Source organism: Martes martes (genome assembly GCF_963455335.1).
Source record: "Martes martes genome assembly, chromosome: 2".
In the NCBI taxonomy this organism is placed as follows: Eukaryota; Metazoa; Chordata; class Mammalia; order Carnivora; family Mustelidae; genus Martes; species Martes martes.
In genome coordinates, this window is record NC_137889.1 from 105,662,744 (window position 1) to 105,687,995 (window position 25,252).

A 25,252-nucleotide genomic window follows, 5' to 3' on the forward strand; every position below is an offset into this window, starting at 1 on the left:
CATAAAATTCCTGTTTTTATACAAACCAAGAAATCTGGATAGTGAGATCACCCTGCCACAGAACTTTCCATTAAAAATTTGAAGTTGGAGAACTCCCAAAAAAGAAAATAAAGATAGAAAAAAAGTTTTTAATGTAACAAACTCATTCAACAAATATTTATGAGCACCTACTACGTGCTAGGCACTGTTCTAGGCACTAACAAAGAAACTGCCCCTTGAAGAGTTTGCATCCTAGCAGAAAGAAGACATACAAACAGGAAATAAATTATATAGGATGCTGGAAGACCAGGGGTATGGAGCAAAGACAAAGTAGACCAAATCATGGGGCATCCTGAGGGGACAACTTTAAATTTGGGTGGTCATGGTTGGATTCCTCAAAGAGGTGACATTTGAGCAAAGCCTGACGAAGTGAGAATGTGAACCAACGCAGATATCTGGGCCCAGGCAGAAGTATCAGCCAGTCAATGGCGCAAAGGCAGGGGCATGCATGCCTGGAGGCTGTGAGAAAGGCAAGGAGGTCATGGGCTAGAGGAAGAGTGAGAACAGGGGACAAAGTCTGAGAGATATAAGAGATGGCACATCTCTGCACCGGGAAGTCACTGGGACAGGGTTTGAGAAGAGGAGTGACTCAATGGATAATATTTTAGCATGCATTTTAGGATGATCGTTGCGTGTTTTCATTTGAACAGTCTTAGTACAGTATTATTATTATTTACTCTGCAATAACAGAATGATTGTTTAAAATGGTTTCTAAATGTTCTCCCCAAGATCAGACCCCACAGACTGCTAAGTAGGTACAGCCCGCCCTCTCTGGCCTGCACGTGCCCCTGGAGGGGCGCCGTTGCTATCCTTCTAAAATGCCTGAAGTTGAGCTGGCAGAGATAGAAACAGTCTGCACGTTCCTTCTACAAAACTCGACTGGAGAGCCAAACATTTCTTTCGGTTGGTTACAAAATAAAAAACAAGTCTTTGCCAACTCTGCGGGAGAAGCAAACTCCCGGAGTTTGCCTCCGCTAATTTGTCCAAGTCGTCAGTCGTGCTGTGGTTTCACTCCGTGTAGACACTGCTCAGCTCCAGCCCCAGAAACTTCTCCCGTCTCCGGCTTCTCCGCCCTCCGGTGGAAGCCACGGCTCGCCCCTGCGGTCACCACCTGTTCGGGCGGAACCCGCGGAGCGCTCACCTACGCCCCGGGCCCCTTCCCTCCTCGGCTCACCCTTTCCTGCTGAGCGCCCTGCGTTCCCTTGCCCAGGCCGGGCTTGCAACTTTCCTCGCAGCCTGGCGCTCGCCCACACTTGGCTGGCCCTCAAGAGACGCCGCTTCCCTCGGCGCTCCGGCTCCCGAGCTTCCCGCCGAGGGGGCCAAGCGGCCTCACCCGCGGCCCTGCGCTGCGAGGGCTGCAAGGCAGGCGCACGCGCGCCCCCCGCCCCCTGCGCCCCTCCCCGCGGGCGGTGCAGCTCCCCCTGCAGCACCTCCCCTCGAGGGGAGGGAGCCAGAGGGGGCTCCCGGCTGCGCGCCGCAGACCTGCTCCGGCTGCGCGCCGCGCCGCTCTCTTCCGACAGCAGCTGCAGTCGCGGCGGCGCCCGCACTCCTCCCGGAGCCAAGGAGACGAGCGCCTCTGTCTTCCGCGCCCAGCACCCCCAACCTGTTCCCCGCGCGCAGAGGCGCTGCCGCCCGCGATTCGCCGCCCGACATGGATTTCCTCCTGGCGCTGGTGCTCGGCTCCTCGCTCTACCTGCAGGCGGCCGCCGAGTTCGACGTGAGGTGAGTTGGGCCACGGGGCGCCCTCTTCTTCTAGAGCTAATTTCGCGTTCGCAGTGCTGGGGTCCCCTCTCCCCGCCGGGTTGCGCGGCCAGAAGTTGGGCGTCGGCGGGAGGAGAGCCGTCGAACCGCTCTCGCAACCTGTGGCCGTCCGAGGCTGGGGAGGGCGCCCCCTGAGAGTCCGGGAGCCCAGGCGAGGCTCCGGCTCGGGGACTAGGGCCAGGGGAAGAGTAGGAAGGCTCCTGGAGCCCCGCACCTCGGCTGGGAGGGCGCGGGCTAGCCTCGTAAGCCGAGGTGATGCCCAGGACCCCGCCGGCCAGGAAGCTCTCGCGTGTGATTTAGACGGCTCTTTGAGCGGGGCAACTTCAGGTGGCGGGGCAGCTCACACAAAGGGTGGGGGCGTAGGAGCGATGGGGCTTCCCGGGGGGACCCGTTTGCCTCCGCACTTGGTTTTCTTGAGGGAGGAGGGCTTAAAATAAGGACTGGGGCGGGGTGAGGAGCGCTACGTGTGTGTTTGTGTACGGCTACGCACGCACACACAGCTCCGAGACCTGGGGCGAGCCTGGCTGCAGCGTGCTCTGACAGGTTCCAACAACCCGGGCTCCGTCGCCGCTGTCACTCAGCGGCTCCTCTGGCGGCGGCGCGCGGCGCTCTCTCCCCCGCCGCGGGATCCGCTCGGGCGAGTGTGTGTGTGTGTCTGTGGGTCAGGAGGGCGTGCTCGCTTACCCCACCTCCGTGCAATTAGAGACCAGACCCGCCCCGAGCGCCGATCGCGGCTGCTCGCGCAGAAACCAGGCTGGAGCAGCGGGCGGAGATTTTAACTGGGGTCACGCCGCCATCCAGTCTTCCTCTTTCAGGGAACCCCCCACCCCGGCTCTGACCCCGCCACGTATCCCTCTGCGCCTCCCTAAAGACAGCCGCACCTGTTTTACTTGTAATCTTGGAACGAATCAGTTCCGCGATTGATTGGCTTTCTTGTACCTGGAGGGGAACGGGAACCGGGGGAGCCAGCGGAGCGTTGAGGAGGAGAAGCGCAATGGCTTGTTTACCACCTGGTCGGAGGAAATCGAGAGTTCGGGGTTATTTTGTACTTTGGGCTTGAGGGTATAGGAGGAGAGAAAAGAAACGGGAATTGGAAAGATTAGGAGTGTTTTGAGAAAATGTGGGGAGCGGCCAGAGGCTGGTTTATTTTATTAAAGCAATTCTTTGCTCACATTCGGGTATGTTGTGCATTTCTGGCACACACATTTGCAATAGGAAATATATCACATGGTTATGCACAAGATTTTAAGGTAGCTTTAATTTTAAAACAGCCAATTAAAACATTGATCCTCTGGGGGCAGAAAGTCAGGTGTGAATCTAAACAAAGAAACAATTCACCAAATAAGGTGTGAAAGTGGAATCTGGTGGATAAATTGGTATACTGAAATTGAATACTTTTAGCCCTTATTTACATGAGTGAGGAAGATAACATGAATTGTTGATGCAGAAAAGTTTTAAACCCCAAGGACACTTGAGATATTAGCTACCCTTTAAACTCTTCTTGGTTTTATTTATACTGTTTTATTTTTTCTGGGAACATTTTTTTTGCCAAAGAGTCTTGCAAAGAGGTCTGTTTCATTTGATTTTGAGGAAGCTCCCATCTTTCTGCCCTTTTCCAGGGCAGAAATAAAAGGCAGATTTTTTTTTTCTTTTGGCTTTGGCATGTCCTATTATTTAATACTTTTCAGTTTATGATAAATCAGTCAACTGGGTTTCCCCCAAGTAACAGGTGTGGGTCTTTGAGGAATCTGTTTTATTTCAAGCTTCAGAAACCACCCTGTGAGTGTCAGCCTTGAGAATTCTTGGTTTTAGCTGGTGCCTTTTCCATTTAAGAAAGGGTCTTCCCCTCCCTTTCCCCCTACTCCTGTGTGTAGAGTGTGTGTGTTTAACTTTCTGAAATTTGGAATTAGATCACAGCAGAACTATTTTCCTGAATATGTTTTATCCTTAAATTTCTGCAGGCATGAAGGAGTTCATCAAAAATTGTTGGTTGTGACTTAAATTAAAAAAATAATAACAGGAAAATATTTTTAATTTCAAAAGTGTTTTTATTTATTTTGAATCTTTTTGTTTGGTAGGTGGCCCAGGCAAATAGTGTCTTCAATTGGCCTGTGTCGTTATGGTGGGAGAATTGACTGCTGCTGGGGCTGGGCCCGCCGGTCCTGGGGACAGTGTCAGCGTGAGTATCAACCCCCAGGGACTTTCCACCTGAGAGGTGTGGCTTTCCACCATCATACATGGCTTCACTCTGCACATCAGTGGGCTCATTACTGAGCAAGACTTGGTGGTGTGGTTCCAACATTCCTTGCCCCTTCTCAACCTGAGGCAACAGTTGTAAGGTGCCTGCTTTGTTATTCGGAGAACCGCCTATGATGCTTATTGTAGCATTTGTCCCCAATACCTCCAGCTCCTCTTTTCTCATCAGACCTTTTCTGTGCTCCAGACTCTGAGATGGGGGTGAGATAATTAGTCTAGACTGTATTTACACTAAACAGACTCTGAACCTTATAGCACTAATAAAATCCTTACCATACCTGTTGTGGAAAGTGGCCTATTTGTAAACCTTTTTTTTTTTTTTTTGAAGTGAGATTGTATTGACTGTGTTCTAAATGGACCACCCACCATAATCAAGTAACACCTGTGAAAAAGCATTATTTTTAAGTTCTAGAAGTAATCATGTAATAAGAGCCAAATCAGAACACTGATATTTACCTTTTCCATGGATATTTTAATGGTAGAAATCAGAGCCACAACATGGAAGTTTGAGAAATTTGTTCTTTGCAACTTTATCTGGATCTCAAAATTGTATTCCACTTCCCCTACGAGAAAATCTGCAATTATCAAGTGAATTTCTGGGACATTGTGCTAGGTTGGTGTGTTTGGTGAGATGTGAGAACGAAGTTGGATTCCTTATATCCCAGTGTTTTATTGTTCATGAGAAAGGAGCTTAGAGTAATAGAAAGGTGAGTTGAAGTCTGGAGCTGGACAGGGCAGAGCTTGCCTTAGAGAGATGTTAAAGGTGGGAGCACCTGGGTAGATTTAAGTTTAGGAAAGCTAAGAATTCCCACAGCTGTTTTCATCTTTGAGAATTGTGCATATCTGCCCTTAACTTTGAGGAGGAGGGAAGTAATGGTCATGGGTTGACATCCCTGGTTGGATACGGAACGGGAACGCGGATTAACGTTTGTCTGTTACCTGCAAGCCACTAGGCCAGACTTTTGCACAGTTGGGCTATTGACCCTTTTTATAAGGGGAGATGATGGTAACTCCAGTTTCTAGTAAACAAAAGAATTAGGCAAAGCTGCTGTGTTCTACTGGTTAATTGTTTTTAAGGGAAGATGGTCCAAAAGAAGAATGGTACCTGGTGGAGTCATCTTCTGCCAATTATACCAGGGTGTCTGAAGTATTTGCACAGCTGGAGACCACCAGGGTAGGGAGGGATATTTGAAGAGCAATCAGGCTTTGATAATCAAAGGGTGAAGAGAGGACACTTCTCTTGGCCCAACACACACACACTGTTCCCAAATTTAAACAAATGAGTAGTTTCTTTGGAGGAATGGAGATAATTTCCTCTTTTGCTGTCTTAATTGGCAGGGCACTCCCAAAATGAAGGTTGGAGTGCTTTGGGGTGTGCACAGTACCCCAGGCCTACCTAGGACAAAGCTGTTTTGGCAGAAGGCCCTGAGCACAGTGGAGAACACCTTCTCTGGAGGCAGAGTGCCAGAGCATTCTACAGGGGCAGGGGTGCAGGGGTGTAGGAGTACGTACGCAGTCTGCCAGATGCACTCTAAGAATGCTAAGGAGAAAATTCCTCTGTCTCTGAGAGGTTCATCAACTGTGGAATTCCCCAGAAAGAACCTCTCTGAGCTGTTCTGTCTTTTTACATGTAATTAAATTTTCTCTGGTATACACCAGCTGGGTGATTCTGAATTTGAGCGTAAAGACCTTTCCAAGTTACAGTGGCTTACTGAATTGAAATATCCAAGTAAGTTCCTAGCAAACTAGCTTTCCCAGCAGAGATGAGACACTGTTTTATTATTTTCTATACCTTTGTTTTGCTTCTAACAGAACGTAAAGTGGTGAAGTGTAATATTTGATAGTATTTATCTTTTCTTTCTTTGTATTCCTTGAGAATCTGAGGAAGCTGTAACAATGACAAGTCAGTTATTGAATGGTGATGTTATAAAAACGTCTAAGATGATCTTGCACAAATCACAGTTTACCTCAACTTAGATTTGGTGAAAAGTTTGAGAGGCAGTGTAATGGAGGGGAATGTGGACTTGAGCTAGACTGCCTGGGTTTAAATTTCAGTTCCACCCCTTATTAGCTGTGTGACCTTGAGCAAGTCATTCAACTTCTCTGTGCTTTATTTTCCTCATCTCTGAAATGGATATAAAATAGTATAATACCTCACAGGACCATAAATCAGGTGTAAATGAGTTATTCATAAAGCACTTAATGCTGTTCCTGGCACAGAGTAAATGTTATGTATATGTTTGATGAAAGTAAAGAAATATAAAGAAATACTGCTTTTGAAAGAGTGCTCTGGAATGGGACATACCCATGCTATCAGATTCTTTGTTTTCTAGGCATGATAAATGTATTTTTGCATTTTACTGCCAAAATAAAAAACAATGATTCCAAGGCTCTCCATGTACAATAAAATAAAATGCTTTTAAATTAAAAAAAGCCGGGTGGATCATTACCATTAATATTATAAATGGCAGAGTTGTAAAAACAAGTTCAAAGATGGATGTTTACTTGTGTTTTTTTGCTTTTGTTTTTTCCAGAATCTCAGATGGTCCAAATGTCTCCTGTCAGCTTAGAGCTCCCCTGTCTTTGTTTTGCTATAAACAGGTAGAGGAATGTAGGGGCCAGAGGTCAGCTCAAAGTAGGAAGAACACCAAACAGAGGCTTGCTGGGGATAAACAGAAAGCTCCTGATTAGTTTTTAAAGGAAGCTTTTATGAAATTGAAACTTTTGTCCCTCCATTTATTCAAGGAAAAAAAAAATGCCTCACTGTTCATTAACTCATACCTGGTAATGGACTACCTGCAAAGATTCCAAAGAGCTTCTGGGAAATTTAATGTGAAATTGTTTTTGTCTTTCTGACCCTCAGATCATTTCAGAGTTCTTACCCAAGAGGAGCATTCTCCTTTCCTCAGCAAAGGTTTGGTTCTTGTTTTTCCCAACGATTCACTTAGGAATTTTCCTTCAGACCAGCTCAGCAAAGCAAAAGTAAGCTATCTCCACCTAGACACAGAAGCTCCCACTTTATCCCTTAGAAGATGTGTAAGTGGGGGAGGCCATACCCTCATTATATATATATATATTTATTATATCTCATGTCCTAGTGCCATGACCCTTTGGTATTTAATCCATTTGGTCGAGCATATATAAGATGTTTTGACTCTCTTGCTGTGAGACAAGCAGGTGTATTGACATAGAACATGCTTGCTACTCCCCTTCCCATGGCCTTGTTTGGGGTCAGTTGACTTTGCATACATCTCGTATTGCTCAGCCCCCACTCCTGGTCACAGTGTCCAGCCACAAGCCGCATTCATCTGGACTTCTCATCCTTCCCTCAGGGACTGAGGAAGGAAGGATGCTACCCAGGCATGCATAGGAGCTATCTTCTGCTTCCTGCCTGTGCCACCTGACATTCTATCCCAGTGTTCTTCCCTGGTTGCAGAAAGCAGGACCTAGTCCAGAAACAGTCAGGTTGTGTTTTCATAGTTCTTTTAGAGGTCATACCCTTACCTTCTTTCTATCCTTCGATTCTTTGTTTTATATTCTTTTTTTTTTTTAAGTTTTTATTTAGATTCCGGTTAGTTAACATACAGTGTAATGTTAGTTTCAGGTGTACAGTATAATGATTCAGCACTTACGTACATCACCTGGTACTTCTCACAAGTGTCCTCCTTAATCCCCATCCCCTATTTCACCCATCCTCCCACCCACCTCCATTCTGACCCATAAATAGGTCCCTATGCATTGAGAATTCAAAACTTGATTTTCCAATTGTCTTGAGCTTTATCTTTATCAACTGTTGATGTGGTCTTTGTGGTAAAGTGAGATTTTCTTAAGCACAAACACTGATAGATACAGATTACAACACACCATACCTTAATTACTCAGATTGTCACAAAATACTCATTTCTTGTTCTGTAATTATTCTATTCCTTCACTTTCCCATCATATTAATGGTACATTTCATTTTAATGATTTTAACAATTTCTCCTACCAAGTAGAGATCTCTGTAAAAAACGATTTCTCAAGGTTTGTGTATTTTATTTTAAAAAACAACTGTGTATGCTGTGGAACTGACTCTTAACTAAAAGCATTAGGTAGTTTGGGACACGTGTGTGTCATTAATGTTTATACCTGGTTAGCTATTTAAAGAACTTCCCTAATATAGAAGGAGTATAGAGAATCTAAATATTATATTTCTATATGGTTGGTTTTCTGTTTACTTGACTTCCAGATTTGGCTGTGTATGTGGCTATGACAGTAGTGTTTCTGTGGAAGGCACTTTTTAGAGGTGTGAAGAAAAATTCAAAATACAACAAGTTCCAGGTTTCAACAAAGCTATTTTTTGAGTTCTTTGACTATCACTGAGTAATTTGTGGTTTCTGAAGGAAATATGTGAATTAGGGTGATTTTGTGTCATTTTTCCTTAAGACCAGGCAAAATGTAGATGTTCTCGTGTATTTTTCTGAAAATTTTGGAAAGATGTAAAACCTGTATCTAGAGTTTGACTTTACTTTATTAGTTCTAAACCTCATTTCCTCTTACCCCCTCTCTGAGGTTAGTAAAGGCTACAACTGTACAGCTGTCAGGGAAAGTGAAGCTTTTGAATTCTTATCAATGTTAAATAAATGTATAGGTTAGTGCGACAGGGGATGGAGAAGCAGTAATTTATTCTGAAACTATTTTGAAGTTGTGAAATAATTTTGCTGGATAATATATAATACTTGCTCAAGAATGTGGACCTTTGAAAGACTGAGAGCAAATTGTTAAATTTCTGTATTTCAAATGAAAAGATTATTAGTTTAAGCAGAGATTTTGATTTTGTAAATGAAACATTTAAATTTCTTGTTTCATTCATTACTTGTATCTGGGTTCAAAAACTTAATCGTGAAAATGGAGCATGATTTATTAATTTTTGCTCCCTATACTGGTTTCCTGTCCCTAGTCACAAAATTGTATAAATTATACCTTTCTTTAATTATTTAAATTTTGAACACTTTCTTTAAAATAATCAAGAGTAAATGAGAAATACTGGAATTGGCTTTGAAGACCATATATAGCGTTTCCCTCACAGAGAGGTTATTCCTAGTAAATGCCTTTGCATTTTGAGGCAGCAACTATGATGACCTCCATTGAATGTGGTTTTGCATTTTATAATTAACCTTCCTTAGACCCATACAGTCATACCTAGTCCAGGAATAACTGGGGGTCTCGGGTAGGCTATACTGCCCAGAGCCATGTTGCAGAAGGCCAGCAGGTCCTGGGGCCACCTTAATGGGACTGAGCACACTTCACTGCCTTAATGTCGTTTTAGCTTCCTTCTCTGTTTTGAGGGGTGGTAATGCAGATTCTGGTTGGGTTTTTTTTCTTTGTTTGTTTTTCCCCGGGTGGGAATAAAAGCAAGGCAGTGGACACTCTTATTACTACTTTTAGCACTAAACCTGCTCCAAATCCTGAGGAAGTGAAGTTTTTGATTAAGATTATTCAACTACCTCTTTCTGTGAAAAGCTTATTTAAGAACACCATGTACTTTCGGTAACTTCAAGTGGTCTTGGAATGTAGATTCCAAACTAAAATCGGTGTCGAAGAAGTGTGACCTTTTCAAACAGGTAGTTTTGAGTATGTATAGTGTTGAAAGTTAAGTTTCACAGAAATTGCTTTGTTCCTTCATCTTTTCTCCTATTGGAATTGATCTTTATATAATGCTCTTAAGATATACTCCTTTTCTACTGTCATCTCTTTATGTTAATCTGGGAGAGTCTTAGCCCTTATGGATTAGAAACGTTGGTACTTCCTAAACTGGGAGGTTAGGTCCCGGAAAGGGAAACAACTCGAGTTGCTGCAAGGTCGGCTGCTAGATCTGACTTCAGATCCCGGCCTCAGAGCTGAGCTGCCATAGAAAGTGAAGGAATACACGCATACTCACTGCTACCAAGCGGGCACTTCTGGCCCCAGAAGCAGCATTGTATTTCTACTTGAAAACTTTCCCATAAGCTTCAAAACACATGGGTGTGTTTTTCCTCCTTTAGTCTCTGTTATAGCAAGTGTAACAGACAGCATTTTTGAAGAGTGCTTTTTATCTGTAGAGTTCAGGTTATATGCATTTTGAGTCCATTTTACTCAACTGCATGCTTTTAAAGCAATCGTCCATGCTGAATGATTGCATGCAGCATCTCTTAGTGAGTAATGGAAGATACTCATCGTGTGGGAGATGAAAGGGAAGGACAGGAGGGTTCTCTTGGCCTCATCCTCAGTGCTCCCCCTCCTTCCTCACCACCACACACTTAGTTTCAGCCCTTTCCTACCAACTTGATGCAGGTTTAAAAATTTTTCCCATCAACCTTTTAAAAATACTTACTTTGTAAGAAAAAATGCATTTATTTCTTCAAGTGTCCCTCTTCAGAGCAATGAACATTATCAGCTTTTTGTGTACCTTTCAGAAAGACTTTATATATTTATGGGCAAATTTCTCTATCTTCTCTACCCCATCTCTTTTACAAAAATGAAAGTATACTTTATACATTGTTCTATAATTGCTCCTTTTCCTTAACAGTGTATTTTGGAAAGCTTTATTTATCATCAGTACACGAGGAGCCTGCCTTTTTTAATGGATGTATAGTATTCCATTGCATGGCTGTATCATAATTTATTAATCAGTTTCTTATTGATGGACATTTGTGTTGATCCTAATTTTTTACTAATACAAACAATTCTAAAATAAGTAACCTTGAAGTATACAATGGAGAAATATTGTTTTGGACGTGTGCTAGTATTTCTACAAGGTAACTTTTTATGTGCGATCAAATGGCATATACGTTTGTGGTTTTGACCAACTGGCCAAGTGGCTTCTTACTTGGTAGTGAGTAGTTATGGAAAAGACTGGGTTGGAGTGTTGACTTAAAGCTCTGGCAATTCCATATCCAGAATCTGATCTGTTGCTTAATTCTAGGATACTCTAATCCCTCCTGTTTCTCCCAAAAGCCCCTCTGGTAGGTCAGTGAAGGACCTTTGTCCCCCTTTTTCTTCTGTTTCCTCTTGGAGCAGAGGCAACTGGCTCATACGGGGAAGATGGAATGTGGTTTGTCCATTTGCCAGGATTTCTACCTGGCATCCTGACAATTGGCTGTGTATTTTTTTTATGGACGTGAGGTCCTTTTTACTTGTAAGAAGGATTTACACATTCTTTAAAGAATTGCTTAATTCCTTGACCTTTTATTTATAGGTCAGTCATAATTTTTATCACTTTGTATAGAGGATTTTCTTTTTTATTATTAGGGAGGATTGTGTAGAATTTTGGTATCTGAATAAAGTTTTTTGGGAGACCTGTTATAAAAAGATTTTCAGGAAACATTAAAATATTGTGGTGTCAAAATACTTTAATAAAATGACTTTAAGACCATCAAGGCATAACTTTTCCATTAGTGATTCTAATCTTTATCTTAATTATGTCTTAAAATCATTTTGCTTAACAAAATAAATGCATGCCTAAGTGAAAAATTAAGACTTGAAGAGAGAGAGAGAAGGTAGTGAAGGTAAGTCTTTCTAATTTCCCTGTTTCCCTGATACCTAATTCCAATCCCAGGAACTCTTTCTTACTGCTTTTTGTGGAGATTTGTAAGCATTTGCAACTTATTCTTGTTTATAAATTGATAGCATAAAGTAAGAACTATTCTGTGTTTTCTTTTCTCATGTATCACATTTTAGAGATCAGTCCTTATCAGTTCATGTAAACCTGACTCATTCTTTTATTATTTTTTTAAAAGATTTTATTTATTTATTTGACACAGATCACAAGCAGGCAGAGAGGCAGGCAGGGGTGGGGGGAAGCAGGCTCCCTGCTGAGCAGAGAGCCTGATGCGGGACTTGATCCCAGGACCCTGAGACGAGGGCCTGAGCCGAAGGCCAAGGCTTAACCCACTGAGCCACCCAGGCGCCCCTGACTCATTCTTTTAAATGGCTGTATAATACCTCACCAGATGTAAATACCTAATTAATTTAAAAATTCTTATTTGTGCATATCTAGGTGATTTTCAGTATTTTGGTTTTATGAAATGTGCTGTAGTCAATATCTTTGCATATTCATCATCACTGTTATATACATTTAGATGAGGAAGAGTTATAGGGACATTCTATTTTTATGGAAGTACAGTAATTGAAGGACTCATTTTATTTTTATAAATCATCTTCTATAAAATATGTCACTTAAAGGAGATTAAATCATGGATAATATTAAGCAGTGGAAACCTTCTGTTCAGCCACATTTTATTTTTGATTCCCTGAGAAGATAGTTTAAAAGAGAAATAGAATTTGTTCCTTCGTTTCTTTTTGTTTATATTCTACTTTGTTTGGGGGAGGATATGAAGTGACTGTCAGGAATGCATGCAATAAAATAGGAAAACAGAATTAACGAGAGCTGGGGGAGGGAAAAAGAATAAAAGGTAAGCTGGCAGGAGGAAAGTTACTGACATGTAGATATGTCAGGCATAGGATCCTAACTATGTCTTATAATGTGGTTGTTAGCTTCTGGTAGCCAACAGAAAAAGTGTTACTGCTCATATAATTCATGATGTTTGTTAGGGGAAAATCAGACCAGTTATTTGGGGGAAATTTTGGCTTTTCCCACATGTAGTTCTGAAAGAAGACTTTCACATGGTCCTTAGTGGAGTGGGAGTGAATGGTGGAGTGGAAGGGGCCACAGCAACATTTGTCATGAAGCCAGTGGTGGTTGTACAAAGCTGTTTCCTGGAAGATGCTCTGATCTAAGATGAGGGCCCCCTACTCTAACAGTGCAGTTCATGGGAAGTTTAAGAATCATTATCTACACACTTAGCTTTCTTTTTTTTTTTTTTTTTTAAGATTTTATTTATTTGCCAGAGAGAGAGAGAGTATACACAAGCAGGCAGAGAGGCAGGCAGAGGCAGCGAGAGAAGCAGGCTCCCCGCCAAGCAAGGAACCCGATACGGGATTCAATCCCAGGACTCCGGGATCATGACCCGAGCCGAAGGCAGCAGCTTAACCAACTGAGCCACCCCGGTGTCCCTACACACTTAGCTTTCTGATATGTCTGCTCAATCCAGCTCAGAATAGCTGTGATTCATGAACTCTTTAGGGCTTTATGGACAATTCCAGGTTAGAAAAAACAGTTTTAAGTTAGGATCCCTAACAACATCCTGAAGTTTGCTGTATTATTAAAGTCTAGCCCATACCTCTCTCTCCCCCCACCCTTTATCTTTCTTTCCTTCCTTTCATGTATTTTAAGCATCAGTCAACACTTGGTACAGTGCTTATCCAGAGTCATTGAGATTGTGATCTCATGTGATCCAGTATAAGGAGGTTCTGTCAATAAATCAGTGGAAGAATTTTTTTATATCGATCTTATATGAGTTGCTTTTGTATTCATTGGATATCAGTATAAAAGTTCATCACCATTTTGCTATGGTCTTATTCATCTCTAAGCAAATTATGGCTTGGAATAAGAGATGAGGCATAAACATTGCCTCTAGGCATCATTTATCCTACTTGAGCTGTTTCCTTGAAATAGGGCCAGTGAACCCAGAAACAACAAACTCCTTGACCAGTGCTCATTTCCCCCAGAGCTCTGGATTGTTACAGATATGCAGAGGAGCCCAAATGACCCTTAGTTGTTATCCCAGTTCCCCTGGATCTCATGAAGGACTGCTTTAAATAAGCCACTTAGGCCTGAATAGACTCAAAGCAGAATCTGTGGTAGGTGTTCTTCATGTTCCTAACCAGCCTCAAATTAGCTCCTTTTCGCTGGGGTGTGAGGAAGTACTGATTCTCCTGCAGTCATGAAGCCCCAGGGCCAGTGGAACCTGAAACACTGATATACACATGTCCTCAGAGAGCCTCTCTCTCAAAGAAAGATAGCTCAGTGTGTGTCTTGAGAGGGTACTAATCCAGGAAGTACCCCATTTCCTTGGGAGAAGCAGAGAAAGAAAGCAGAGGCTTTAAATGCCTCTTCTCAGAGATCTGTACCAACCAGGAATCAAACCGGTCTGAGAACTGTTACCCTGTGTCAGGCAACCTAGAAGGGAGCTAAGGAGTTTACATTTTAGAGCCCAAACCTTCTATTTTGTCATTGGAACAAATACATAATCTGTTATCAAAGATAATAGAATGCAGCCAAAATAATTTGGCTTAAAAAAATTTTGAAATGATATCAGTCACTACAACCATAGAAAAATGTTAGTAGCATAGCCTATTGTGATTCACAGTGCATCCTTGGGAATCTACCAGGGCAAATTAGTTGCAAAATGTACACCCAGTTACTAAAAATTGATGTGTTACAAAGTATCGAGTTCAGTTAAATAATATCAAATTAAATAAATTTTATGTTTTAATGCTGTAAAGGTTTTCAGCTTCTGATTTCATCATTTAATAGTGCATAATTAAAAAGATAATTGTGGTTATAATAGAATTTCTAATAAAATTACTAATAAAGCCAGCATAAAAGAATACATTAAAGCCTTAATCAGATAAATTGTTATTATGTGTGGTAAAATAGTGCCAGATATCTATGTGTTCATTCCATATTCTTTCATAGATTCTCTCAACAATTTTACTTCTTAGTCTAATAATAAACAATGTGAAGTGAACTTGTTATTGTCATTATGGAAGGAAAAAGATATGAATAGGCAAAGCAGTTTCTTGGCTTTAGAATATAGTAGACTTTGAAGAAAAAAAACCTTTTTTATTTATATATTCATTATAAATTTAAAAATTTGTAATTTATTAGAGACCCTCATTTTTTTTTTCCACCATACACTGACTAAAGGCTGGAGAGACATCCTTGCTTATGTACTAGATGTCCGAGGAGAGGCAGTTTGAGACTAAGGATTTGCCATCAGTTATTTGCATGTGGATAACTTAGAGTCAATTAAATTTTAAAATGGAACACTTCATTTGGTCAGTATCTTTTTAACCATTCTGTAGATTAATGATATAAATTCTCCAGAGCTGACACGTTTTCCTATTGTAACATCATCCTATCATGAGGTTAGGGTTACCTTTTATAGATAGTATTGATTTATGGTGAGATTTTAGGAAATATGTCATCATGGATTAAATTTACACTGGTATACACAAAGGAAGAAACAATTGGAAATTTCTGGATTTATGCTTACCTTGTCAGAAATAATGTTGTTTTTCAAAAATATTTGCCTTATTTTCATACATTAGCGTTCTCAAACTGTTTCTAGGAGAGATCCCTAAATGGTCAAAGGTATGTGTTACGACATTTACAGAAACTAGTTCCACAGATAGACTATCCAAATATAAGCTTCCTGCCACCCAAAATATTTTTCTAAAGCCTTTGGTACTATTTTATTTCAACGTTAAGATTTGTAGGTGCTTAATAATTACTACCAAATGTTTGCATGCCAACAAATAGCAAATAGAAGAAACACAAATTGCAGCTCACACTTAGCTGTATATATATGTATTTTTTAACATGCATGCTATTAATAGCTGATTTTATATCATACACATTTACTATGGTAATAGTTTCTACTGGATAAATTGCCCCATATTCATATGATTACATAAATACTTCATGGTGTTTCACATAGATAATGGTGGTTCAAAGTCCTTTGTCCCTTGGATTTTTATTTTTATTTATTTATTTCTGGATTGAGTTTTAAAATCATCAGTGAATTAAAAGGTTCATCATATCTTGGTATCTATGGCCAAGAATTAAGACATTCCCATATATAGACATTCCCAACTAATGCAGAATTATTATTTTTTTTTTTGGAAACTATTTGGGGAATTGGGGGAAAACTATAAAGAAATGATTTGTAGATATGTTCTGTTCTCTAATCTTCTGTTGGATTCTGATTAATTCTATAGCTCTAATACTTAAAAAGTAATGGTCTGAAAGTTGGGATTATCCAAAATACTTAAAATGCTATTCGTGGGATCTCTTGTCCTGGATCTTGGTGTCTTAAATATCTGGCATTGGATAGCTGTCTATGAATAGAGTTTCCTGAGCTAATATAAATTTTTTGACAATGAGAAAAACAGCGCGAAATTTAAGGTTGGAGTGTAGAGAAATTTTTAGAACTACTTTCCTAGCTGCAGATTATGGTTGGGAGGTAGGAGGACAGGGTCAGGCAGGACCTTTCCCTTTCATGCATGTACCTGGCATTTGTCACCTGTGAAAATGTGCATATGTCATGCTGTGCTCTTTGCTTAAGATGCATGTGTGACTCCTATCTGGGGCATGTGGTAATTTTATCTGTGCTATTAGTCTGGGGTATTTCATTATTTCATTTTCAAAGGTTATGCTTGGCCTAACGTTTGGGCATTTTATAATTAAATTTACAGTAAACCGTATTCTAGCAGATAGGCATACCTTTGGGTAATAGATGGGGCCAGTTGCTTAGGGCTTTCTTAGCCCTCATTTTTTTTAACATCCAATTTCAAATCCGAAAACCTGTGTTTTGCAGGCTAGGAAAACTAATCTCCAAATGGCTTAGTTTCACCAGATTTAGTTAGATAGACTTAATTGAATTAATAGACTTAGTTTCTCACAATTTCATAAAAGCATCAGAGTGCTTATTATTTTTAACCATGCCTGTTATCGGTGAGAACCCTCAGCAAAGTGCATGGTATCAGCATTCAGATGAACTGAAGCAGTGGTTCGGGGCAAGTTGCAGGAGAGAGGTCTAGACTCCTAAACTATGAGTGGCTTTGCTGTCAAAGTCGCGTGTGTTTACTACTGTGGCTGTTTACAGTGGCTGTGAGAAACAGTATCAGGAGATGATGGGACAGATTTTTCTATATTATTTGCTACTAACGAATCCTATTTTAGCACTTCTTGCAATGGAGTTTATACCATAAAAAATACATGTAGGGTATTTATTTGGGGCAGCTTTCACAAAAATTATGGTGACCGCTGCCTGTGAAAATTTCCTTATGCATCAATAGAAAATAGACCTCAGAAACTTCTTGGAAATAATCAACTCTGGGTTTAACGTTGCTTTGATTTAAAATGCGGTTTTGTATAGTTTTAAAATGCAAATTTGAAAATAGGCGACATGGGCTAAAATTTCGTGCTAGAAATCTTATTTAATGGACACACATATTGATATCATAAGATTTACTAAATCTGTGTGTGTCAAGGCTGATTTATATTAAGTAGGAGAAATGTGACCCAACTTTAAGATATTATAAGACAAAAATAAACTATACAGAACTGTTTGGCTGCGTAGTATTAATGTAACTAGTTAGAAAATAATGATGTTTGCTATTCTTTATTGTTTACCTTTATTTAAAACCATTTAATGTATTTTTCTTGATAAATTAGATAATTCAAAATTGGCAACTAAAGAGTATTAAAGAAACGGTATCCTTTTATATTTTCCCTTTTAATACCTAACCATAAGCAGTTTTCCTTAATATGTGATCCAGAATGTAATTTGCAATTTATGCTTTAATTTACTTTCAGCTTTTTGCCAAGATTGTACTTGATATATTTCATTATTCTATTTTAAGAAATGTGTTAACATCAAGATATGGTGAGTTCTTTTAAAATTAACGACATAAACAACAATAGATAAAAAACACTAATTTGTTACGAACCTCATCAATGTGGAAAAAAAAAAACCTCTAACAAGCAGATATATATATGTATATATAACAATATGTGGGCCTTGAAAAATGCAGAACAATCATTCTGGATCATTAGTTAAATTATTACTTTAAGTGAATCAATTTGGTCTTGGACTATTTCTCTTCTGTTACTATCCCAAAGAAGGCTTTATTCACCTAATTTTGATTTATGCAAATAAAAGCACAAATCAAAAATAAAAGTGAATATTTTATGCTTTAAAGAGGGAAGGTGTTAATTCACAGAGAAGTAATAAATCATCTCTTCCCTTACCTCTAGGACCTCTAAGCTGGTCAAACCCTAACCACGATTAGTATTGTTTCAAGATTCTTCCATTTACTTTCGTTAAACTGGGTTATTTATGTATCTTCAAGTGAAATGGCTGAGCTTTCACGGTAATTCTTGTTGCTATTGACAACCAAAGCAGCCATGCAAGAAGAAAATGCTGTGGAAGGAAAGAAAAAACAAATCTTAACATTTCCTCCCCAAAGTTGGAGAGAAAAGGGAACACAAAGTATGTAAGAAACAGGTAAGTAAAGATCTATCAATTAAAAAACTACCAGCCTTGGTTACTAATTGATCCAAAGTTTTAATTTTTTTCAGATATTTTGTCCAACACTCATTTAAATAAAAGGATACTGTCTCTTGGAACCCAAATTAATATTCTGAAAATGAAAAATTGGATTGGAAGGTACAGTGCCACAAGAGGTCTGAAATACTCTGATTTAGAATTTGGACTATGAAAGAATAGCACAACTTCAGTTATTGGTTAATATTTTTGTTACAGAATGTTTTTGAATGACAAAATGGTGACTAAAATATTACTATTTTAAACATGTCCTAGATTTTTTTTTATTTCAGAAAAGCACTGAGCGTTGAATATGTGTAAGTCTCCGGGAATGTAACAAGTTGCTAAATACCCAAGTCCAGCCTCCTTACAGAGAAAAGATCTGGAATTTCTTTTTTTGGACATTTGTTTTGCAGCTTTCTACGTCTTAAGACAGAGACTAGCCAGGATAAGGTGCCAGCTCAAAGGTTAGATGAACATATTTCTTGAAATAATTTTGGCTAATTTATGTCTTGAAAGGCATAACCTCTAGATAATAACTTTACAGAGCTATCAATAAAACTTAATATTAGTTGTGTTTTTGAGTTGCCAATTTTGGGGAAAACTGTGTTTTTTGGAGATGTGTTTATTTTGTTCATAATTATACAAGTTCATTTCATTTCAGTTATTACATTAAACTTTTCCCTTTCAGTTTATAATTCCTTTCTCCTGTCTTATGAATCTAATAAATTGACCTCCATTCTAACCTAAAGGACAGTATATATTTTTAATACTTAAGGAAGGAAATTAAAAAAAAAAAAGTCCACCAAATGAAATTACTAACACCAGCCTATCATTAACCTGAGGGAATTGTATCTCATATTCACTAATTCTTCTTGGAAAAATTCAGGTAAGAAATATTTTTATTGTATGAAATATGTAAGATGTTATAGTCAGACCTATGAGTATTTATGTTATATTGTCTTGGTATGTAGAAGGTTCCTTTTTAAAAATATTTTTGGAAGTGAATAATGTCACTTAATGAATCACCCTTATGGCACTTCAGTGGAAAATTTTGGTGAAATACGTGAAATTCTTTTCGACGGAATGGGGGCCAAGAAGGCAATGTACTTTAAACTGATAGGTGAAAGATACTATCACATGTTTTTAAGAGAGGATTTCAATAAAAACATTTGGGAAAAAAAATTGATAGTGCTAGAAATAAAAGTTAAGGAATTTCTTTGTTCAGGGACCCTTAAAAAATTACAGTGTATGTATCTCATAAACTGTTAAGAGTCACAGGATTAACTAGCAGAGATAGGGCTGAGGTTAAGGAGGCAATGCCAAAGAAAAGTACAATTGACTCTTGAACAAGAGAGGTTTGAACTGCACGAGTACTCTTATGCATGGATTTAAAAAATACAGTATAGTACTATAAATGTATTTTCTCTTCCTTATGATTTTCCTAATAACATTTTCTCTAACTTGTTTTATTGTAAGAAAATCATATTTAGTGTATAATATATAATACATATAGCATATGCACATATACATATAATACACAGTATATAATACATATAGCATAGAACTGTTTATGTTATCGGTAAGGCTTTCAATCAACAATAGGCTATTAGTAGTTAAGTTTTGGGGGAATCAAGAATTACACACAGATTTTTGACTGCAGGTGGGTTGGCACCCCTAATCCCCATGTTGTTCGAGAGTCAGCTATAGAATGTGGGCTTTGTCACCAACAGATCCAGGTTCAGATCCTCTTCCTGTGACTTACCAACTGGCCATGAGTGCCTCATGCAGAACAGTTCTTGATAAACGTTTGCTATTATTAGCATGTGGTCAATATATAGAATATATAGAGAGAACAATATATAACAATATACAGAATTCTTTGAATACCACCCTAGTGTTTAACTAGATCCCATCCTAATACTCACGGTATAGCATGTTTTTAAATACATTTGTTTATATGCCCGTCTTTTTTCCTAAAAAAATATTTATTTTTTTAGATTTTAGTGAAAGAGTGTGGGGGTAGGGGGGTGCAGAGGGAGAAGAAGAGAGAATCTCAAGCATGCTCTGCTCTGAGCATGGAGCCCAACTTTGGGCTCGATCCCACAACCCTGAGATCATGACCTGAGCCAAAGTCAAGAGTTGGACACCTACCCGACTGCACCACCCAGGAGCCCCTATATGCCCATCTTTTGAAAGTAATCAGTTGGAAATAGGAGATTTCCCACATTATTCATTTCTAAAATAAAACTTTCATTGAATAGCTGTCTGTGTTTCTGAACCATTCCTTTCTCACTTCTCTAATAATATCCATTTGCAAACCTCAGAGTGGAGTCTGGTTTTGATTAGCTAACCAAAGGAAAAGGAACTGGAAGGAAGTAGAACATTTAGAGTTGCTGTGGTTTATTCCACAAACAATTGAGAGCTTACTAGAAGCAAAGAGCTAAGAGTTAGATGCTGGGAGAGATACAAAGAGATCCATAGACTCTTGTCTGTGAGGAGCTAATTTGGTAAGATGATTGTCTCTTATTCCTTCCAGGATTCTAAAGTAGAAAAAAGTGGCAAAGAGTTGAGGTTGCTCAGAGGAAAAGACACTTCTTGCTGGAGAGGATCAAAGATTTTATGGACTTGGTGGTGTTCAGTGAGTCATTCATTGAACAGTTATATATATATATATATACTGAGTGCTATTACCTTCATGGTATCTCTGAACTACAGATAACCACTTGCAGATACCATCCCTATAAGATGAAACTCTAGGCATCAATGTTGTTCACTGTCAGTGTTGAAGGCCCACATGTTAGGACAATACTGGGTAAGAGGTGTGTTTTGATCTAGGATACTGCAAAAATATATCTTAGGGGACAGGATCCCAGCCCAGGAGTGATGGAGTAGTGGCCCAACTAAATACTGAGGGATAAGCAAGTCAGGTGAAGGGCACCCTGGCCAGACAGAAAAGTGCATTGAAATGTTAGAAGCCAGAGTGAAGGGGTACCCTACTCTGGCATGGGGTATGTGTTTGAAGGGCATCAGATAAGAGATGCAGTGGGAGAAGTAGCAATGGGCTGACTCATGGAAGGCCTTTGATGGCATCTTAAATAGATCAGCCTTTGTCCCAAAGTTGCAGAGGAGCATTGTAATGATGTTAAACAAGGAAATTACATAATCAAATTTATATTTCAGAGGTTGTAAGCTGGGCTAATAGGTCAGATTTAGCATACAGGTGAATTTAGTCTCAGAGTATTTTAACATTCACAGAGTATTTTAACATTTCTTGAAATAGTTGCCAGTATTTCACAGGAAACATGGATATCAGGGTTTGCTGAAAAATCAGTAGTCCAGAATTACTGCAAGGAATTGGTGGACTGAAGGGGCTTAGCTGTCTCGTTTGGAAAAAGCACGTAGGCCATTTACCATGGGGCTCACTTCTTCAGGGCAAATGCCTGGGACCCTGTGGGCACTGAAGGTTGTGGGGCTAATTTCTGAAAGTTTTCCTGATTGGCAATTTAGCGAATAGCTTTTCGAGGCTCAAGACTTGAGGCTATTACAATAAACCTGAGAAATTAGGTTTTATTGTAAATAGTATAGGTAAGAACAGAGAAAAGGATAGGGATTGAAAGATACTTTTTAAAGGGAGGGGGCACCTGGGTGGCTCAGTCCTTAAGCTTCTGCCTTCAGTTCAGGTCATGATCCCAGGGTTCTGGGATAGAGTCCCACATCAGGCTCCCTGCTGAGCAGGAAGCCTGCTTCTCCCTCTCCTGCTCTCCCTGCTTGTGTCCCTCTCTTGCTGTGTCTTTCTCTGTCAAATAAATAAATAAAATCTAAGAAAAAAAAGAAGAAAATAATAAGGAGGGAGAGAGAGGCAGGCAGCATCAGGACAGTGATTGGGAGCTTGGGCTTTGCAGACAGCCACGGCTGGTGTGGCAGCTGCTGCCACTCAGAACTGTGTTTTTGAGAAACAGACTTCACCTTCTCAACAATAGCTTCTTTTTGGGAAAATATAGCTAAGAGTCCTATCTCATAGGGTTTTTATGAGGATCAGATGAGAGAGCACTTGGCTCAGTAACTGGCTCCATGTTAATTCACATTCAGTAAAGTGGTGGCTTTTGGTGATGATGGTGGTTGTGGGGAATGACGAAGGTAGAATCGAGGTTGGTGTTCAGGTACCTGGTATGTTACTCAGTGACCTAGAGAACACTGAAGAAACTGCAGATGATGATTTCCACATTGGATGTGGTATGTTCAGAGGGCTTGTGAGACTTTGCAGTGGAGGGTGTGGTATGTGGTTGGATTCTGGGTCTGGAGCTCGGGGGCGAAATCTGAGCGGGGCCCAGGCTGTGATTTGATGGTCTCTCCAGCACTGTCCTCCTACACAAGGGTTCCCTCCCCAGCTTCTTCAGTCAGCGTTGATAAGCATCGCTACTGTGTTCATAGAGGATCAACTTTAGACGTATATGAAGAATGGGGGAGAGGTAAAAATACTGTGTTACAAATTGGCTGAAGTGTTACCTACTCATCTTAAGTTTTTGGAAAAAAAAAAAAATTCTTTCCAGTTTACCATTTTGCCTGGGAGAAAATCACCCTGTATGAACGATACGCCCTGTTTTCCCCCCTTTGGTTGGATCACTATGACTCCTAATTCTAAGCAAATATTCAATTAAAAGTGAATTATTGTCAGGAATAAGTGACTACACTTATTTTGGAAGTTTGTATTCTTTCTTAACTGAATATACTGAACACCAGCCCTGCCTCAAGTCCTGGTTTAGATGCTACCTTCTCTTCTCTGCCTTCCTTACTTCAGCAGGGAGAGGTTTCCTTTCCTTGCTCTGCACTGAGTTACAACATTTGCATAGAGCCTGTCTCGTGCTGCCCTACGCTGTGGTGACTTGTGGATCTGTGTCTTTGGTTTTCTCCCAGAATGGTCGTTCCATGAAGCTGTTCACTGTGTCTTATGCATCTTTCTACCCAGGGCAGTAGCTTCCTCTGCACCCTGTCCAATTCAGCTCAGCTCAGCACACTTTTGAAGTTGTAAGGACCAGACACTTCTGTATACAAGGGACAAAAAAGATAAATAGGATGTAATCTTAATAACCAGATTGTGGTTTTCAGGAAGGACAATTTACTGGGAAAATGAATATATTTAATTTGCCTATCTTATGACCTATGTTATGGATCATAGATCTTAACTCTTGACTCTGGTTCCCAAAAGAAGCCAATTTACATGCTTGAAAACACTTAAAATATAATCTGTGGCATCTGCTACCAACAGTTCATTGATTGTTCACAATGATGGATAGACTCCTGATTCTTTGAGGCCAAGCACCTCCAGGCTGACACTGCCTTCACTATGACGGACTATTTTCTGCTATCCAGACCCTGTCATAGTGGACTTCCCTTGTATTTCTAGACCCTCTGCTGCTTCATGTGTCTCTGGATTTGCCTATGTTGCTGGTTCTTGAATGGAAGGCCCTTCACCCATCCACATAGTGAATTCCTCCTCATCCGTTAAGATTCAGTTCACGGTTCCTCCTGTAAGCCTTTCCTGACATTTTTTTCCTATCCTGATGTCTTTGCAGAGAAATTCCTTCTTCTATATTCTCTTAATACTTTGTACGCCTGTCATGTCTGTCTTGGCCAGGAGACCGTATGCTATTTCAGAGCAGGTATGGTGTTTTAAAGAGCTCAAAGTTGGGGTGCCTGGGTGGCTCAGTCGATTGAGCATCTGACTCTTAATTTCAGTTCAAGTCATGATCTGGGTGTCCTGAGATCAAGCCCTGCATTGGGCTCTGAGCTCAGTGGGAAGTCTGCTTGAGATTCTCTCCCTCTCCCTCTGCTTCCCCCCAGCTCTCTAAAATAAATAAATCTTAAAAGGTAAATAAAGAGCTCAAAGTGTAATGGAACTAGATAAGGAAAATAACTGTAATAATGATCATATAGCATGATGTGTATATATTTATATATATGTATATGTATATAAACATATATAAATAATTTATGATAGAAGTATGCTTATAAAAGCACCGAGAGGCTTATAGAAAGCACTGAGAAGGGCTTCAAACTCAGAATGAGGGTTTAAAACAAATCTCCGAGATGGTAACATTTAATCTGAGTAGTACTGAAGCCTGAATGAGTATTAGTCTAGCCGACAATGGAAGGAAGGACATTCCATGGAAAAGCATGGAAGTATCAGAATACGTTGTTTTCTGGGGACTGCAGTTTGTTGGTATATATGTGGATGTGATTGCAGAGGAGGCTGGTGGGATAAGCAGGCGTCAAGTCAGAGCTGTGCTGTCGGCCGTTTGAGTCACTATTAGGAGCTAAGTAAACATGCCCATGCGAGGAGTCAGTGACTGAGTGAGAGTAAGGAGGAGAGTGCATAGTCAAATCATGGGTTTGTGAGGTCCCTCTAATCGTAGATCAGGACTGGTTGAAGTCCACGGTACTGGAGGCCGGGAGGCCACTGCACCATCACTTACTTAGCCAATCCTTGATTGATGGTCATTTAGGTGGTTACTAAATTTTTGCTTACGCTTCTTCATTAATAAATTTAGAACAATTAATGAACCAATGTTTTCTTGAAAAACAAAACAAAAACCCAGGAGGCCAAACTGACAAATGCCTAATATCCTGTAAATCTCTGCATAGTCACAAAAGTGATTCCATTTTTTTAATAGTAAATACATGGCTCAACTCATTATATATCAGTGGCTCTTTTAAACATAAGGATTTTGATTGCTGGTGAGAATAGTTACATTAAATTTTGCTGGCCTTTTTTGATGATTGCTCAGTAAACCTCAAAATTACTGCATCATCTCCTTAGCTAAAATAAATAAAAATAATTTTTAACAAAAACAAATACGTTCATGTACTTCATTATATTCTAAAGAATTCTTACATTACCATGTCAGATGTCTTGTAGATTTCTTTTTGCTCCTTTCTGAAACCTTTTCTGAGTCTCTTAAACTATGTAATGGATCATTTCCTCTTCTGTATCCTTTACGCGC

General features: G+C 40.0%; 1 protein-coding gene across 4 annotated transcripts in view; it reads left to right on the forward strand.

The window, feature by feature from the left end:
- The first annotated feature begins 1,351 nt into the window (after window positions 1-1,351).
- The window catches only part of NPNT (nephronectin), a 78,424-nt gene continuing 54,523 nt past the window's right edge, over window positions 1,352-25,252 (forward strand). For 2 of the 4 annotated variants that reach the window (XM_080796807.1, XM_080796808.1), the window contains exons 1-3: window positions 1,558-1,761; window positions 3,879-3,979; window positions 18,665-18,715. In XM_080796807.1, the coding sequence (XP_080652933.1) occupies window positions 1,691-1,761; window positions 3,879-3,979; window positions 18,665-18,715 (223 nt within the window). In that variant the 5' untranslated portion in view covers window positions 1,558-1,690. Of the gene's footprint in view, window positions 1,762-3,878; window positions 3,980-18,664; window positions 18,716-25,252 lie in introns of all 4 variants that reach the window. The other 2 variants (XM_080796806.1, XM_080796809.1) reach the window with 2 other exon arrangements.